A 19,448-nucleotide genomic window follows, 5' to 3' on the forward strand; every position below is an offset into this window, starting at 1 on the left:
CAAGGGCAAAAGAAAGAAATGGCTGTTGCACAGGAGGTTAATAATGTATGCCTAGGTATTGTTTACTAATTAAGGTCAGAAGTGCCCCAAGATGAGAGCCTAGGATGAAGTGTCCAAATGTGATTTTACCCCCCAGCCTCTCCCCTCCTACCCTGGGGAATATGGAGGGATTGACTGGAGAATTAGGATGAGGGTAGGAGCCATGCAGGCCCACTCTTCTATTTGGACTTTATTTTCCTTATTTTAATTTTTTTTCAACCTCAGCATCAGAGTGCAGAATTGACTCCCAATCCACCTTAGCCTAGTGGGGAGCACAAAAAATATCAGCACAAGCTAGAGCTATAGTGTTTGCCTTACCTCTTCCTGTAGAGTTTTAACTTCCCTATTTGAAATAAAAGTCTATCTAGTTGTCCAAATATGTTTATCTCCTTTTTTTTTTGAGATTTTATTTATTAGATCATGAGCAGTGGGGGAGGGCTGAGGGAGAAGCAGATTCCTGGTGAGCAGGGAGCCTGATGTAGGACTTGATATGAGGACCCATTATCATGACCTGAGCTGAAGGCCTTTGCTGAGCCACCCAGGTGCCCATTATCTCCTGTTTCTTATCCTCCATATTGTATCCACAAAAGACCCTAAAGAATACAACATTCCAATTAATTATGCCCCCCCCGTTTTTTTTTTTAATTTATCTACAATAGTCACACAGAGAGAGAGGCAGAGACACAGGCAGAGGGAGAAGCAGGCTCCATGCACCGGGAGCCTGACATGGGATTCGACCCCAGGTCTCCAGGATTGCGCCCTGGGCCAAAGGCAGGCCCCAAACCGCTGCGCCACCCAGGGATCCCATTTTTTTTTTAATTTAATTATGCCTTTTGATATTATTTAGGTGTATTTTTTTTTATTAAGAAAAAGTTTTTTTTTTTCAAAATCATCTGTTTATTTTTACATTTTTTAAAATTTAAATTAAATTTGCCAACATATAGTATAACACCCAGTGCTCATCCCATCAAGTGCCCCTCCTCAGTGCCTGTGAACCAGTTATTAGGAAAAAATGTTAAAGATTATCTCAGGTTATTGAAGATGGTGACAGTTGAGAACCAAACTATTCATATAATTCATTTACTTCCTCTATGTCCCCCAATTGTTGAGTGACATTATCAGAGGAAAAAAGATTAAATTTCTTGGGATAATTTTTTTTTGTCTCTCTGGGGTAAATAATTCAAGAAATTTGAAATATTCTCATGATTTTTGTAGAAGTCCCTGGCCACAAATCCAGTGTGGGAAAGTCAGAAATGAACAAAATTCTGAGTTTATAGTTTAAAACATTAAAAGTAAAAATGAAATTACCTAAAATCTTACCTTTGGATACTTTGTTTTTTACTTTTCACCTTCCATATCTTTTTATTTTTTAATTATTTATTTATTTTTCTAAGATTTTATTTTTAAGCAATCTCTGTACCCAACATGGGGTTCAAACCCATAACCCTGAGGTCAAGTCATATGCTGCACGGACTGAGCCTTCAGGTGCCCCCTTAGATAGTGCAATGTCATTCATGTACTATTCACATATTAATTTTGCTTAGCATATGTGTTATTTTCCTAAACAGATTTGTATATTTTCCATCACAATTTTTATTCACTATATTTTATGTTGATATGTAGTAGTTCAGTTATTTTCCCAATACTGACAAATTTTCAAGTCTAACTTGGAAATTTTTTTTGATCTTTTCAGAAGCAAGAGAAAAAGAAGAGGAAATGAACAGAGAGAAAGAATTAAGAAGACAAAATGAAGATATTGAACCAACATCTTCAGGCGCACATGTAGTCAGAGATTGCTCTAAATCATCATCCAGGTGCTTGACTTTCTCAAAAAGATTCTTTTAAACTGTCATTTCCATTTAGGTGTTTAGTTTTAGATAATTGAAATTGGTAGTTATTGCAAAGAAAAAAGGAGAGGATAATGACTGATTTTTTTTCTAAGAAACTTAATTTTCTTTTTAAAGATCTCTAGTTCTAATTAGAGGTCAGCAAGTAAGCACTATCAGATTTTAGTTTTCTCAGAGATAAAAAGCTAACAGCAGCTTCTTTTGTTGGTCACCACAATTACTATGCATTGGCACTATGGGAAGCCATCTTTAGTGGTCCTAGGAAGGGACACGGTGACGTTTTTACTTGGAGGGAGAGAGCCCATAATTAAAAAGAATTTTCTTGAAATTTTATAAACAATGTACATTTTTAAATAAATAAGAAAATATACCTTAGTTAAGGACTTTTGAGGCCCTTTTGCCAGTGGCTTTCATATATTCGAAAAAAATAACAGTAAAATATACAGGCAGGAGAAAACTGCTAAATGACTTTTCATTGAGGTATCTTGAAGTTTTGTAATTTTTGCATAATTTTAATTGCCTTAAGGCTATGCATTTTTTGTGTGTGATTTTGATGTCTTTAAAATAAATAAATGATTATTTCTTTCTCCACTTGAATTTGGACCCATAATTTATATGTATATTGATAAACTTACTAGATTTGATATTTTTTTCTCATTCTCTGGCTTCTTAAAAAATCTTACTTATATCATATTTCATTGCACTAACATTTTTTCATGTGTTTGGTCATATTTTAATGTTTATAAGATCTATTTCTTAAGGAGATCCTTGGGTGGCTCGGCGGTTTAGTGCCCACCTTCAACCCAGGGCATAATCCTTGAGTCTTGGGGTCGAGTCCCGCATCGGGCTCCCTGCATGGAGCTTGCTTCTCCTTCTGCCTGTGTCTCTGCCTCTCTCTCTGTGTCTCTCATGAATAAATAAATAAAATTAAAAAAAAAAAAAGATCTATTTCTTAGGCAATTATTTTCCCTCACATAGGAGATTATTATGCAATTCTGTTTTTCTAGATTTAATAAAAATTACTTTAATATTTTATTTTATTTTATTTTATTTTTATTTTTTTTTAGATTTTGTTTATTTATTCATAGAGACACAGAGAGAGAAAGAGAGACAAAGACAGAAGCAGGCTCCATGCAGAAAGCCTGACGGACTCGATCCAGGGTCTCCAGGATCACGCCCTGGGCTGCAGGCAGCGCTAAACCGATGCGCCACCAGGGCTGCCCTACTTTAATATTTTAAATGATAAATTATTATGAAATATTTAAGACTTTCAAAAGGATAATAAAGGACAGTACTCATTAGACAACTTAAGAAGTAAACTTTTACAGTGAACACTTCCTAGAACTGCCTTCCATTGTGTCATCCTCCCTTTTTTGCAGAAGTAACCAATTTTCTAAATGTAAATTTTTTTCACGTATCTCTTTATAATGTTATGATGTATTTCTGTATCCCTGAGACATATATAATATTATTTTGTATATATAAGACCTTTCTCTGGGATCCCTGGGTGGCGCAGCAGTTTGGCGCCTGCCTTTGGCCCGGGGCGTGATCCTGGAGACCCGGGATCGAATCCCACGTCGGGCTCCCGGTGCATGGAGCCTGCTTCTCCCTCTGCCTGTGTCTCTGCCTCTCTCTCTCTCTCTCTCTCTGTGACTATCATAAATAAAATAAAAAAAAAATTAAAAAAAAAAAAGACCTTTCTCTTTAAATGTCTAGTATAGCACTTAGTGTATTATATTCTATCATGTACTGTTCTTGTATAAGACTATGGACACTGAAGGTCAGGAATGTTATTCCCTTAATTGAACAAAAAGTTTTTGTTACAAAGTATGTCATACATATAAAACTTTAGATATCCTACATTTAAAGCAAACAGCGGATTAAATACCAATAGTGTAGGGCTTTACCAGTGTGAAGTCGTCTCTCTGCTCGTATTTCTCTCCTCCAGTTTGTTTATCTTTCCTTCTTCTTTTTGATAGTTTTTTTTTAGATATAAGTGTATTCCTAAATAATGTTATTTTATATGATTTCTTATTTTATATTGAAGCTGTTAATGCTGTTGTGAGTGTACTTAAAAAAAATCTTTTTTAAATTCAAGATTTCTTGGGGGGGTGGGAGAAGGAGAAGCACAGGAAGAGGTAGAGAGTGAATCCTAAGCAGGCCCCATGCCCAGCATGGAACTGACAGTGGGGCTCGATCTCATGACCCTGAGATCATGACCTGAGTTGAAATCAAGAGTCGGGCATTTTACTGACTGAGCCGCCTAAATGCTCCCAAAATATCTTTTTTTTTTTTTTTTAAAGTAGGCTCTACACACAATGTAGGAATTGAACTTGGGACCCTGAGAGCAAGACTTGAGCAGAGATCAAGAGTCAGATGCTTATCCGACTGAATCACCCAGGTGCCCCACAGCAAGATATTTTTGAGATTCATTCACGTTGGCAAATGAGACTATAGTTCATTTATATTCAGTGCAGTTTGGTTTTCCTTTTAGGAATATACTGTAATTTTTCTAATTTCTAATCAATTTAGGGCTTTTTTCTATATTATCATAAAATACATTTTTAGTGACTGCCTTGTAGCCATCCTGTTTTTTGTTTCTTCATAAGACTTCATATGTTTAATAGAGAGGGAGAGAGAGAGGGTATGTGTGTGGTGAACAGTGGTGAGGAGCAGAGGCAGAGAGAGAATCTCAAGCCGACTTCTTGCTGAGCATGGAGCCCAATGCAGACTCCATCTCATGACCCTGAGATCATGACCTGAGTGGAAACAAGAGTCAGATGCTTAACTGACTGAGCCACTTAGGCACCCCATCATCCTCTGTCTTATATGCACCAAAGCTTCCCTTCCTTTCTTCCTTCTTCCCTCCCTCCCTTCCTTTCATAGAAGTTTATTGAATACATTGCAAGGGAACAGTAGGCACGGCAGTGATGGAGAGACTGCTGTACAGAAATTTCATTAGATGATATATCTAGTATTAGACTTGTTAGGTCTTTGAGTTAAGTACATATTTATCTTTATGAGGTTTGGCTCAATTATTATTTTCTAAAGACTTTATATCCATTTACATTACCACCAGCGGAGTGCAAGAAGTTCTGTTGCTCCACATGCTTGCCAACACCCATTATTATTACACATTTGTATATTTGCCAATCTGATTGTTGTGAAGTGATACCCTTATGGTGTTCATTTGCATTTTGCTGGTAACCAATGTAGTTGTGCATCATTTTTAAAAAGATTTTTTGTAATATATTTTTTCTTCTGCAGGATTTTCTACTGGGTTGCTTGATGTTTATTACTAATTTTTATTTTTCAGTTGTGTTCTTTAAATAGTTTCAAATTCTAATGTAATCTGGTTTATTAACCTTTTTTGTGATGTTTTTGTGTGTTTTTTTTTAAGATTTGTTTATTTGAGAGAGATATTTGAGACAGAGTCAGTGTGCACTGGGGAGAGGGGCAAAGAGAGAGGGAGAGAAGCAAACCCCTTGCTAAGCTTGGAGTCTGACACCCGACATAGGGCTTGATCCCATGACCCTGAGATCACCACCTTAGCTGAAATCAAGAGTCAAACACCCAACCGATTGAACCACCCAGGCACCCCTGTGGTGTTTTTGTGTTTTAAGAAATGAGTCCTTACTCTGAGATCATAAAATAACTTCCTGTTTTTTTTTTTTAAGATTTATTGGGGTGCCTGAGAGGCTCAGTTGATTAAGCGTCTGCCTTGGGCTCGGGTCAAGATCCCCAGGTCTTGGGCTCCAGCCCTGCGTTGGACACTCTGCTCAGTGGAGAGTCTGCTTCTTCTCCCTCTGACCTTCCCTGCTGCTTGTGTTCTTGTGTGCATACTTGCTCTCTCCCAAATCAATAAATAAAAAGTCTTTTATCCCAGAGAAGAAACAGTCACATGTCTTACCTCCTGTCCTAGTCCCAGAGCCTGTAAAGGTGAACCCACTGGGGCTGGCTGGGGGAAAGGAGGAAGCTTGCTCCAGAAGGAACTGTCTGAGGGATCATAAGGGATTTCTCTAAATATGGGAAAAGGGAATAGATCATTTGGTGAAGTCAATTGTACATACCTTTTTGTAGGTCTAAAAAAAGAACAAAGCTTTTATATAACAGGAATCCAGTTCTTCAGGGGTACCAAGAGGAAAATTTTTTTTAAAGGTTTTTATTTATTTATTCATGAGAGACACACACAGAGAGAGGGGCAGAGACGGGCAGAGAGAGAGAGGAAGAAGCAGGCTCCATGCAGGGAGCCTGATGCAGGAATCAATCCCAGAACTCCAGGATCATGCCCTGGGCCAAAGGCAGGCACTAAACTGCTGAGCCACCCAGGGGTCCCCCCAAAAGGAAATTTTTAAGTCATTTTTGGTGCAACCTAGCTGGAAATTAGCATGTAATTGTTCGAGCCTTGCTGAATAAAAGTTTAACCTTCAAAAAACAATCTTTTGATAAAAGATTGTATTTATTTATTTGAGAGAGAGAGAGTATGTGCATGCACTAACTGGGGGAAGGGTCTAAGGGAGAGGGAGAGGCAGACACCCCACTGAACAGGGTACCCAATGTGAGGCTGGAACCCAGGACCCTGGGATCTTGACCCGAGCCCAAGGCAGATGCTTAATCGACTGAACAACCTGGGCACCTCAGCTTCCTATGTATTTTTTCCTGAAGTTTTCAAGTTTTGTTTTTCATATTTAGGTTTTTAATTAATGTAGAATTGCTTTTTGTGGATAATGGTGAAGTTGTCATCCAGTTTTATTTTTCCTTCATATGGATAATCAATTTTCCCAGCCTCTTTATTTTTAATTTTTGAAACATTTAATAGACTTTATTTATTTTTAAAAAAGATTTATTTACTTATTCATGAGAGACACAGACTGAGAGAGAGAAAGGCAGAGACCCAGGCAGAGGGAGAAGTAGGCTTCTCGCAGGGAGCCCGATGTGGAACTTGATCCCGGATCCCGGGATCATGACCTGAGTCGAAGGCAGCACCCAACTGCTGAGCCACGCAGGTGTCCCAATGGACTTTATTTTTTAAATGAGTTTTAGGCTCATAGCAACATTGAATAGAGGTGCAGAGGTTTTTTTCCATATACCCCTTGTTCTCCTATATTCACAGCCTCCCCCATCATCAACATCCTCCACCAGAGTGGTATATTTGTTACAATCCATGAACCTGTGCTGACGTCATCACGAAGAATCCATAGTTTTCATGAGGGTTTGCTCTTTGATAACTATACATTCTGTAGGATAAGTATGTACTGACAGGTAGCCATCATTATTGTATCAATCAGAGTAGTTTCAGTGCCATAAACATCCTCTGTGCTCTATCTACTTTTTCTTGCCTCCTCCTGACTCCTTAACAACCACTGACATTTCAAATTTTTGTTGAAGTATTTTATACCCATTATAAAATCAAACATTATAAAACCTTGTTTTTCCCTATTCATAATTTCTTGTTTCTCAGAGAAAACTATTTAAATTTTTTTGTTTTTCATTTTTAATTTACCTTCATATTTCTCAATTGTAACCTTCATGTCTGGCTTCTTTCACTTTGCAAGATATTTTCCAGGTTTGTGTTGTATTAGAACGTCATTCCTTTAAACAGCTGAATAGTATTCCATTGTATATAAACATCACAATTTGTTTATCCATTTGTTCGTTGAGGAACATATAGATTGTTCTCACCTTTTGAGTACTCTCAATGTAATGAACATTAGTGTGCAAATATATGTTTTTGAGTGTTTAATTCTTTTGAGTATAAGCCTAGAAGTGGAATTTATGAGTCATAAGGTAGTTTTATGTTTATCTTTCTTTTTAAGTAATTGCCAAACTGTTCCACAGTGATTGCACCATTTTACATTCCTATCAACAATGTATGAGGATTCCAGTTTTTCCACATTCTTGCCATTATAGTTATTTTCCATTTTATTCTGTTTTTATTGTAATCATTCTAGTAGGTGTGAAGTGGTATCTCATTGCAGCTTTGATTTTCGTTTCCCCTAATATCTAATGATGTCGAGCATCTTTTGATGTGCTTATTGGCCATTTGCATATAGTCTTTGAAGAAATAATGAAGTTAAGTAACCATTTTTATTTATTTTTTTTAAGATTTATTTATTTATGAGAGACACACAGAGAAAGAGAGAGAGAGGCAGAGACATAGGCAGAGGGAGAAGCGGGCTCCTCACAGGGAGCCTGATGTGGGACTCGATCCCAGATCCTGGGATCATGACCTGGGCCGAAGGCAGGCGCCCAACCGCTGAGCCACCCAGGCATCCCTGTAACCATTTTTAAATTGGATTATTTGCCTTTCTGTTGTTGAATTATGAGTTTTTCATATATTCTGCTTATTAAACTCTGTATATGATTTGCAGATATTTTCTTCCATTCCATAGGTTATCTTTTCACTTATTAAAATATATTTTTTAAAATAAACTCTATGCCACATGTGGGGCTTGAACTCACATTCTCTACCAACTGAGTCAGCCAGCACCCCTGTCTTTTCACTTTAATAATTTACTTTGATGCATTAGAGTTTTAAATTTCAATGAAGTCCAACTTACATATTTTTTCTTTTTGTTGCTTATGCCTTTGGTATTGTATCTAAGAATCCATTGCCAAAGTATAGATCATGAAGATCTCCCCTCTTTTAAGAGTTTTATGGTTTTAGCTCTTATATTTTGGTCATTGATTCATTTTGGGTTAATTTTGCATGTGGTGTGAAGTAGGGGTCCAACTTTTTTTTTTCTTGTCATGGCTTTTGGCTTATCTTGGTGATACCAATATGTAATGTAAGGTACATTGCAGCTTAGTTTTCTATTTTATTTTATGGATGTTCAGCAGTCATTACATGGTGATCATTTTCTTCACTATCTTTAGATGCATGCTTGTTATATCTAAATTATTTCTAATGATAATTTTAATTTGGTTCTGGAATTCTGCTCTGTTGGCTGTATTTCATTCAGATTTACTTATTTACTTATTTATTTGTTTGTTTGTTTTAGGGGACCCAGGCATCTCCTATAATTACATATTTAATGCTTAGCTAAGCTCTCTTTTAAAAAGTCAGCTGAGTGGTGCTTGCTTGGGTGGCTCAGCTGGTTAAGCATCTGCCCTTGGCTTACGTTGTGATCCTAGGTCTTCGAATTGGGCCCCATGTTGGGCTCCTTGCTCAGCGAGAAGTCTGCTTGTTCCTCCCTCTGCCATTCCCCCTCCTTGTGTTTCTCTTTCTTTATCTCTCACTCTAATAAAATCTTTAAAAAAAGTCACCTGAGAAAAATATTAGGTTTTTGACTCCTCAGATACATATTATTTCTTAGGTTCATAACTTGGTACCCCGTTGAATTAAGGTATATTTTAAATGTGGAATGGTTCTGTTTTCTGTCACATTTTTAGACATAATTTAATGGACTTTGTTTTTCAGAAATTGAAAATCTGTTAAAAATTATTTTTTTTTGTCTTGTGTACATTAGAAGCAGGAAGACAGAAGTGAAACTAGAAGCTGCATAGAAGCTGATACATTCCATTCAGTTTCATGTCAGTATTAGGACTATATAGTCAGCCATGAAATCAGTATGGATTCATTTAGTTCTCAGTTCAGTGCTTCTTTCTGAACGAGTTAACTCAGTTAAAGCATAGGTGCTAAGGATTAATAGTTTAGAGCTGTCTGTGCCCTCAATAATTTTGCATTCAGAAAGTCTGTGAAAATCTGTGATTTTTAAACTAGTATAGCTAGAATTTGTGACTTAATGATGAGAAAATTTGGAGTGTGACTAGAATAAAAATCTACTCAGTCATTCAGCTGTTAGTTATTGAGTATCTGTTGTGGAGTAGGCACTGCTTTAGGCATTGGGGCTATAGCAATTAACAAGTCAAATGAGATTTGTGAGCTCCTATTGTTGTGGGGTATTTGAGGAGACAGATAACAGATTATAAACAACTACATAACCAATCAAATAAGATAATTTAGGTATGTGATAAAGATAATCGAAGTAAGATAATGTAAGATAATGAAGAAAATGGTGACTGATAGCAGTGTGTTCCATAAAGTTGAGAAAGGGGGCATATAAATCCTCTTTGAGGAGGTGATATTTGATGAGATCTGAATGAACAAAAAGGCCATTTAAAAATCCATTCCTGCAGAGGGGACTTGCAAGTGCAAAGACCCTCATGCTGGACCAACCTTAACCTCTTCAGTTTGAAAGAAGGCCTGTGGGGCTGGAGCCCAGGGAGCTAAACCATTGCAAAAACAAAGAGAAAACTCTCTTTGTGAAGCTTTGCCTGCTCTAAAGGTAGGATATATGGACAACATGCATGTATGCATTTCCTTTGATATATTGAACTTAGATGAAAATAAAAAAGAAAAATTTCATTTTTTCTTCATTAGATATTGATTGCCTGTTATATGTTGGGTATCATTTAGATAAGGTGTTAGAGACAGCAATGAACACAACAGATTTCTGCTTTCATAGAGTTTACATACTAGACATGTTTTATTTTTTAGTTTTTTATTTATTTGAGAGAGAGAGAGAGAGCATGAGATGGGGGAGAGTCAGAGGGAGAAACAGACTCCCCGCTGAATGGGGAGTCCAATTCAGGATTTGATCCTGGAACTTGGGATCATAACCTGAGTTGAAGACAGATGTTTAACCCACTGAACCACCCGGGTGCCCCATACTAGAAATATTTTAGTAGAGGGCAGTATTACTTTGAATGTTATAAAATATTTGATAGAATTGATATAATTAGGAATGTAATTCTCAACCCTTTGGGATGCGGTAGGAGGTGGAGGTGGAGGTGGTGACTTTCAGAATGTCTAGAGGTGTGTAATAAAGACCTCAATGAAAGTGTGTAACAGTTCTCAAGTGTGCTGGGTGAAAAAACAGTTGAGAATCAGTGGGATACTCTCTAGAGTAAGATAGTTATAGAATCCAGGGTTGCTACATATGACATTTTAGCAACTCCGCAAACTTGAATTAACAAATAATTTGTATTTCAGAAAATATGTTGAAATGTTTTCTCACACAACTGGCTTTATTTGCTTCTTTGGTAAACAGTAATTGGATTCAGTTATAGTAAAGAGAGACATTGGTCATCTTGGTGGTTTTCTTTCTTATGGATGTAGTATTTTGTAGTTTTTCTTCCATATTCCAGTTGTTCTGCTGGCTCTTTATGAGTTAGGATAGGATGACCTAATGGGAACTTTAATTTACATTTAGGTTAAGATAAGTAGATAAAAGAAACTTTTTACTTTAAGATAAAATAGTATCTGAGTTAGACATTTAATGCTTGAATCACAGATTTAACAAGTTACACATTAGTTAATTAATTTAAATAAAAACACAGTTGTTAGAAGGCAAAAAGCAGGGTTTCCTGGGAATTTAGTATTATCTCTGGAGTGTATTCTTTGTTGCAGCAGAGGCAAAGAGTTTATGTTTCTGTATTTTCAGGGATACAAGCAGCAGTGAGAGTGAAGAGAGTTCTGGTTCTTCTGATGATGAGTTAATTGGCCCTCCTTTACCTCTTAAAATGATGGAGGAACCAAGTAATCATATCGAGGAAGATATCCTCGGTCCTTTACCTCCACCTCTTTATGAAGAAGTAGAAGAAGATGATGATGATGATGGTGATTCAGAGGAGGAGGAGGTAAGTACTTCATTAGAGTAGTGTAGGGGTCAGTTTCCTGCTGTTATTTATGATTGAGAGCAAATAAAAAACAGTTTTGAGTTTACTACTGATAGCCCTTGTTGAAAGTACTCTAAAGGATGTACTTGAGGAATAGGGAAATATAACTCTGAAATAATAAATGGACAAGAGGAAGCAGAGAGTTAAAAAAAAGGGGAGTTAATTAATAAACATTTTGTTAAATCTATATAAGCATGTAGTGTAAATAATGGTAATGAATAATTTTAGGCTTTTTCTTTTTTTAAAAAAAATTTTTGTTTATTTTTGATAGTCACACACAGAGAGAGAGAGAGGCAGAGACATAGGCAGAGGGAGAAGCAGGCTCCATGCACCGGGAGCCCGACGTGGGATTCGATCCCGGGTCCCCAGGATCGCGCCCTGGGCCAAAGGCAGGCGCTAAACCGCTGCGCCACCCAGGGATTCCAAATAATTTTAGGCTTTGTCTTAATAAGATTTTATCTATTTGAGAGAAAGAAGGAGAGAGAACATGCATGAGTGGGGAGAGGGGCAGAGGGAGAAGCAGACTCCCCGCTGAGCAGGGAGCCCCTCTTGGGGCTGAGTCCCAGGACCCTGTGATCATGACCTGAGTCAAAGGCAGCCCTTAACCAACTGAGCCACCAGGTGCCCCAATTTAGGGGAATTTAAAAACAAAGTGGATCTAAAATTGTAAGCAATAACATGGAAGATAGGAGAGTAGAATCAGTTCATTCATTTTGAAGTCCTTGTATTATTTAGGAGGAGGCTAGAGCTATTCATTAACTTTAGTTTAAGTATGCAAGTTATAATTTAAGAATAATTGCCCAAAGAACAGAAATAAGTTGTATAACCCCCAAATAGGAAAAGAAAACATAAAACCATTGGTGTATACTTTGTGTGCTTGATACCTGGAGTGGATAATTTTTTAATATCACCCTCTTCTGTGATAAGTTATTTTCACTAATGATTATGAGATGAAACAAGTAATGATCAGAAAAGAAACAACTTTTGCAGATCCATCAGTGACTTCACAAAATGGGCCTTCTTTGCATATTCTTGTTCAATACCCAGTATACCAAATTGGTCAATTTATGTTAATTCATGGATGATCAAAGAAAGCTTTTTAAAGATTTTTATTTATTTATTTTAGAGACAGAGAGAGAGAGAACATGCCAGCAGAGAAGCACAAAGAGGGAGGGATAAAGAATTTCATGCTAACTCCAGGCTGAAGGCCGAGTCTAATGCAGGGCTTGATCTCAAGATCCTGAGATCATAACCTGAGTGGAAACCAAGAGTTGGGACGCTAATCCACTGAGCCATCGAGGTGCCCCTGATCAAAGAAAGCTTTTAATTTTAATTTTGAAAAAATTTTTTCATGTGAAACATGAGATGTATGTGTGTATAATAGTGTATGCACATGTATGTGAAATTAAAAAGAAGGCACATAGGATAAATTTGATAGTTTCATTGAAAACCTTGTTTCATAATAGATATCTGAAACTGTGGTGTTGACCATATATATATATTTTTTATTTTGATACCAATTCTAGTGGCTTTTAAAAAATACCTGTTTGGGGCAGCCGGGTGGCTCAGCAGTTTAGTGCCGCCTTCAGCCCAGGTCGTGATCCTGAGGACCTGGGGTCGAGTCCTGCATTGGGCTCCCTGCATGGAGCTTGCTTCTCCCTCTATCTGTGTCTCTGCCTCTCTCTCTCTCATAATAAATGAATAAAATCTTTAAAAATTAATAAATATTAAAAAATACCTGTTTTCACTATCTTGTCTTTTCTAGGAAAATACCATTTTGTAATATATTTGATAAAAACTTCTAAAGTTTTTTTTCTGTAAAAATCAGAAAAATGGCTAGATTATGGTAAATATTGTCATCAAATGCTCTGCTTTAGAATGTTTTTGGTGAGAACAATTAGGCATACAAACATTGCCCTTTTGAATTCTTCTGCCAACCTAGTCTTCTATCTTTTGTTTTTTCTCAAAGAATAACATTCAAAGAATAACAGAATGAGAGATACTCAAGTATTGTTTCTTTGTTTTAATATATCAGTTTGTTTTGAATCTGCTGCTTAAATGCAGAAATTTGTAGTACAGCAAGGATTGGAGATATGAAACTACACTTGAAGTAAGCTTGAATGACTCAAAACATTATCTGTAAACATACATATCAGTATTTTATGTGCATGTTGCGGTGCAGACCGTATGTCAGAGTATGTATGTGTGTGTTGTGGTGCAGACTGTATAACAGGAAGTTCTCTAAATTAACTTCAGGTAGGATACAATATTTATTGAAAAATAAAAGTATGCCAATTTGAAGATTTCATATATATTATCAAAACTGAGCACTAATCATAGTAAAAAACAAAATTCTAAACTGACATTTTAGAATTGCCAGCAAATGATGATAATGAAAAACACTCATCTTTGGTTGATTTTATTATTGTTTTAAGGTTCTTTACAGAAAATGCTCCCCCTTATTGTGTGTACCACTTCCATTGCAATGCTCTTAATATGCCATTGAAGAAGACTCCATCATTCCAGTAAAAGACAGGAAAGGAGAAAAAAGAAGTAGAAAAAAATCTTGGTAAATAAAGATAAGAAAATAAGGTGGTAGACATGAATACACATATATCAGTATTAACAATAGATGTAAGTGGACTAACTTGCCACTTAAAATTCTCAGATTAGATTAAAAAATTCGGGTATAATCTGTTTACAAATGATACACCTAAAATGTAATGACATAGAAGAGTTGAAAGAAAGAGGAATAGAATATAGCAGGAAAATACTAATTGAAAGATAACTGATTAATCTTATAAAATTAATGTAAGACAAAATAATTTTTAAGTCATAATTAGTCTAGTTAGCCAAATGAATGTCATTACTTAGTGGTAAAGGAAACAGTTTATTCTGGAAAATTTGGCATTCCTTAACCTCTGAATTTAACACATAGATTTAAAGCAAAATTTGACAGAATTGGGGATCCCTAGGTGGCTCAGTGGTTTGGCGCCTGCCTTCAGTCCAGGCATGATCCTGGAGTCCCGGGATCGAGTCCCACATCGGGCTCCCTGCATGGAGCCTGCTTCTCCCTCTGCCTCTCTCTCTGTGTGTCTATCATGAATGAATAAATAAAATCTTTTTAAAAAAAATCGACAGAATTAACAAGGAATAGACAAATCTACAATCATGATGAGAGATTCAGAAATTGTTAAGAAAACTAGTAAGAGTATAGTAGTGAACAATACAAATGCATATTTTTTTTTAACCGAACATATATAGAACACTTATCTAATATTTTCTTTTCAAGCGCATGTGGATAAATCAGAAGTAACAGGAAGGTCACATCTAGGTCACAACATTCTGTGACATGAGAAGGATGTACGTAATTATTTTGCATAGTTCACAGAGTTGGTAATATTTAATTTGATCATAAAATGTGAGAATATTGTGTAGTGAATGTTTGTGTGCCTTCAGAATTCATGTGTTGAAGCCCTAACCCCCCACTGTGGCTGCATTTGGAGATGAGACTATGGAAGTAATTCAGGTTAAATTAGGTCATAAGGATGGACTCTGATCTTGTAGGGTTAGTGTGCTTATGAGAAGAGAAACATGAGAGAGCCAGGTCTGCATATAACAAAGCAAGAAGGTAGGCATCTAACAAGCCAGGAAGAAAGCTCTCAACAGAATCCAAATTTGCCGACACCTTGATCTTGGACTTCTAGCCTCCAGAACTCTGAGAAAATAAATTTCTGATGTTTAAGCCATCTAGTTTGTGGTGTTTTGTTATGGTAGCCTGAGCTGATTAATGTAGGTTTGCAAGACTGACAAGAGGCTGAAGAACAAAAAAAAAAAAAAAAAAAAAGAGGCTGAAGAACAGTGAAGCCTGGGTGGCTTAGCAATTGAGTGTCTGCCTTCAGCTCAGGGTGTGATCCCAGGCCAGGAATCGAGTCCTGCATCAGGCTCCTCTTGAGGAGCTTGCTTCTCCCTCTGCCTACCTCTCTCTGTGTCTCTCATGAATAAATAAACAAACAAACAAACAAATAAAATCTTAAAAAAAAAAAGAGGCTGAAGAACGGAGAATGGAGAAAAAGAAGGGTGTCATGAACAGGAACAAAATTGCTGTAGCCAAAGCCCAGATGTATGCAAGTACATGTTATCGTGGTGAAGTATCATGTAATTAGTGCATGAAATATCATGTAATTAGTTTTATTAGGGGTAAATGGAAAGATGAGGCTGATGAGATCAAATCCAGAGATCAGTATGGAGTAGAGCAGCTTTCTGGAAGGCATGGAATTTGAATGAACCTTGTAGAGGGTTACATTTTAATGAGCATGGTGGGGTAGGCCACAACCTATTTGTGAAGAGTAAATGGCAGGAGCAAAGGCACAATTTACAGGGTTAGATTCTGGATGATGCAAAAATCAATTTACCTAGAATAGAAAGTTGATAAAGATGATCAGGCCTTTGACATAGAACTGATGTGTGAATAAACCCTAAATGCAGCTATGCAGAGAAGTAAAAGCATGCTTGGATATGGGACTTTGAAGCTTGTTTGTAAGCTTTGGCCTTTCATGGCTATAATTCAAGCATTTCAGGAGACTGAATAATGGTTTTCTGGGTGTGTGGGGTTTTTTTTGTTTTGTTTTCTGTTTTTCTTAAAGATTTTATTTGAGAGAGAGGGAGAGACTGGGAGAGTGAGCAAGCATGACCTGGGGGAAGGGCAGAGAGAGAAGGAGAAGCGGGCTCCCATCTCAAGCAGGCTTCCTGCTGAGCAGGGAGCCCAATGTGAAGCTTGATCCTAACCTGAGCTGAAATAAAGAGTCAGACGCTTAACTGACTGAGCCACCTAGGTGCCCCTGTTTTTTGTTTTTTTTATAAGATTATATATATTGAGTCTTTTTAAAGTTAATTATTAAGTCTTTTTATGGTGTGCCTTTTTTTTTTTGTCAACATAGTAAAAGAAAATGCTGATAATAGTATGAAAAGCAAGGCTGTTGATAAGTGTATTGATAACAGCTGTAATTTTATTTTTATTTTCATTTTTAATTTAATTTATTTATTTATTTAAATTTTTTTTAAAGATTTTATTTATTTATGATAGCGAGAGAGAGAGAGAGGCAGAGACACAGGCAGAGGGAGAAGCAGAGGGAGAAGCAGGCTCCATGCCGGGAGCCTGACTCAGGACTCGATCCCGGGACTCCAGGACTGTGCCCTGGGCCAAAGGCAGGCGCCAAACCGCTGAGCCACCCAGGGATCCCCAGCCACCCAGGGATCCCCTAATTTATTTTTATTTAAATTCAATTTGCCAACATTTGATATAACACCCAGTGCTCATCCCAGCAAGTACCCTCCTCAGTGCTGGTCACCCAGTTACCCCATCCCCCCACCCACAACAGCCTTAATTTTAAAGTGTGCACTAATTGATAATGCAAAGTTTATTAGCATTGTTAATGGATTAACTAAAACTTTGGAAGGGAGACAAAACAGGAGTGGGAGGTTCCTTATGTCTATTCCAATTCTCCTTCTGTTTCCCTTTTGGATATATATCATAACCAGCATTTCTAAGGCTAGGGCAGAGATGGTGGGTGAAGCAGATGGCTCAGAAATTTGCCGATGTTGTGAATGTGGCTTTGCAGTGGCCTTCTTTGATTTGGGATAAATTATATTTGCCTTCAATGGAGTCCTTCATGTTTTAAACTGTGGTTTAATAGCAGATGGGTGGCAACCTTAGGCTGTTTTTTAGGTTCTGAGTGAAAACACAACTTTTCTACTACTTGCTGCATTTGATATACGAGATACTGGCAGCCTTCAGGAGTCAGGGAAGGAAAATCTGGTATTACTGTCTTGAATGTGAATGTTGTGGGATCTAGACAGATAAATTAGCATGATTTATTTTAGATTATTTGCATAGCAATGTTTGGCTTATGTTTCAACATTGAATTCAAATATTTCTGGCCTTTGAAGGAATCTTGTTCTTAGGACCTAGTAATTCTTAGGGCCTAATAATTTTTTGTTGATTCAAAAACTGAATTTAGTTCCTTCAGGCAATCAGTTTGGGGTAATGCTAGGCAAAATTATAAGAGACTGTTTAATGTATCAGAATGCTAGTTGTATTTTTAAAGTTTGGGATATACTGATATATCCCTGATATATACTTATATTGTCCCTCCTCTCCTTGATTTCCTCTCCTTTTTTCTTTCATGCTTGGTTTCATCACCACCTTTCAATCTTTTGTGCCTTTTGTTTCTTTTTGTGTTTTCAGCCTTTTCCTTTCTACCAGCTGTTGGCTTTAAGCTTGCAAACATACTAAAATCTTCCTTAAATTCATTTCCCTCCAAGCTAGTATCTAATTTCCTTTCTCCTCAGATGTCTCAAAAGCAGCGTCTGTTTTGCCACCTCTACTTTTTCATCACATTTTCTCCTGAAATCTTTGTGGTCAGTTTTTGCCTTATAATTTCACTGAAACTGTTCTATAGATCCTCACTGACAAAATCAAAATATCCAAATCTGAAGCCCTTTCTCCCTTCTCATTCTGTACCTCTGCAATACTGGACAGTGTTGATTTCTTCTTTCTTGAAACTCTTTCTTTGCCATTTATTTATGCTATTGGTTTGCTGCCTCTTTGTTTATTCAGTATATTTTTATTTAGCACATTTTTTCAAAGATTTTATTTATTTATGAGAGACAGAGAGAGGCAGAGACGTAGGCAGAGAGAGAAGCAGGCTCCCTGTGGGGAGCTTATTGTGGGATTTGATCCCAGGACCCCAGGATCACAACCTGAGCAAAGGCAGACACTTAACCACTGAGCCATCTAGGCATCCCTATTTAGCACTTTTTATGAGTCAGGTAGTTTTAGATGTTGGGGATACAGTAATGAATAAAGCCAATAAATCCTGTTCTGATGGTGCTTACATTTCTGCTAGTGTCTTTTACTATTTTGTATTTCCTCACCTTTCCCCAACCATCATCATTCCCTGAGGATCCACTCTTGCTTGCCTTATCATTTCATGTTTGGCCTGGGTGGACCTACATCTTGTCCTCATGACTCCTTTTTTTATTTTGTTTTGTTTTTGTTATAGGCATGTTGCCTTTTTTAAAATTTAATTTTAAATTCAATTAACATAAAATGTATTATTGGTTTCAGAGGTACAGGTTAGTGATTCATCAGTCTTACATAATACCCAGTGCTCATTACATCATGTGCCCTCCTGAATGTCCATCACCCAGTTACTCTTTCCCCCACTTCCAGTGACCCTCAGTTTATTTCCTATGATTAATAAGAGTCTCTTACGGTTTGTCTCCTTCTCTGATTTCATCTTATTTTATTTTTTTTCTCTTATTCCTATGATCCTCTGTTTTGTTTCTTAAATTTCACATATAAGTGAAATCATATGATAATTGTCTTTCTCTGATTGACTTACTTTGCACAGCATAATATCCATTTAGTTCCATCCATGTCTTTGCAAATGGCAAATTTCTTTTTTTTTTTTTTTTTTTGCTGGCTGAGTAGTAGTATTCCATTGTATATAATACCACATCTTCTTTATCCATCTATCTGTTGATGGATATCTGGGCTCTTTTCATTGTTTGGACGTTGTAGACATTACTGCTATAAACATTGGGGTGCAGGTGCCTCTTTGGGTCACTAGACTTATGTCTTTGGGTTAAATACCCAGTAGTACGGTTGCTAGGTTGTAGGGTAGCTCTATTTTCAACTTTTTGAGGAACCCCATACTGTTTTTCCGGAATGGCTGCACCAGCTTGCATTCCCACCACCAGTGTATGTGAATTCCCCTCTCTACAATCTCACAACATCTGTCATTTCCTGACTTATTAATTTTAGCCATTCTGACTAGTGTGAGTTGGTATCTTATTGTGGTTTTGACTTGTATTTCC

General features: G+C 37.0%; 1 protein-coding gene and 1 non-coding gene across 2 annotated transcripts in view; both read left to right on the forward strand.

Moving 5' to 3' along the window:
• Window positions 1-19,448, forward strand: part of WDR70 (WD repeat domain 70) — a 294,429-nt gene that overhangs the window by 12,981 nt on the left and 262,000 nt on the right. Inside the window, exons 4-5 of the mRNA XM_055325309.1 lie at window positions 1,733-1,853; window positions 11,333-11,528. Coding sequence (XP_055181284.1) covers window positions 1,733-1,853; window positions 11,333-11,528 — 317 coding nt within the window. The remainder of the gene's footprint in view (window positions 1-1,732; window positions 1,854-11,332; window positions 11,529-19,448) is intronic.
• Window positions 5,767-5,891, forward strand: LOC129510022 (small nucleolar RNA SNORD22). Its single transcript, XR_008664479.1, has one exon. It is a non-coding gene; the product is annotated as a small nucleolar RNA SNORD22 (small nucleolar RNA).

This window comes from Nyctereutes procyonoides, unplaced genomic scaffold (assembly GCF_905146905.1).
Source record: "Nyctereutes procyonoides isolate TBG_1078 unplaced genomic scaffold, NYPRO_anot_genome, whole genome shotgun sequence".
Taxonomy (NCBI): Eukaryota; Metazoa; Chordata; class Mammalia; order Carnivora; family Canidae; genus Nyctereutes; species Nyctereutes procyonoides.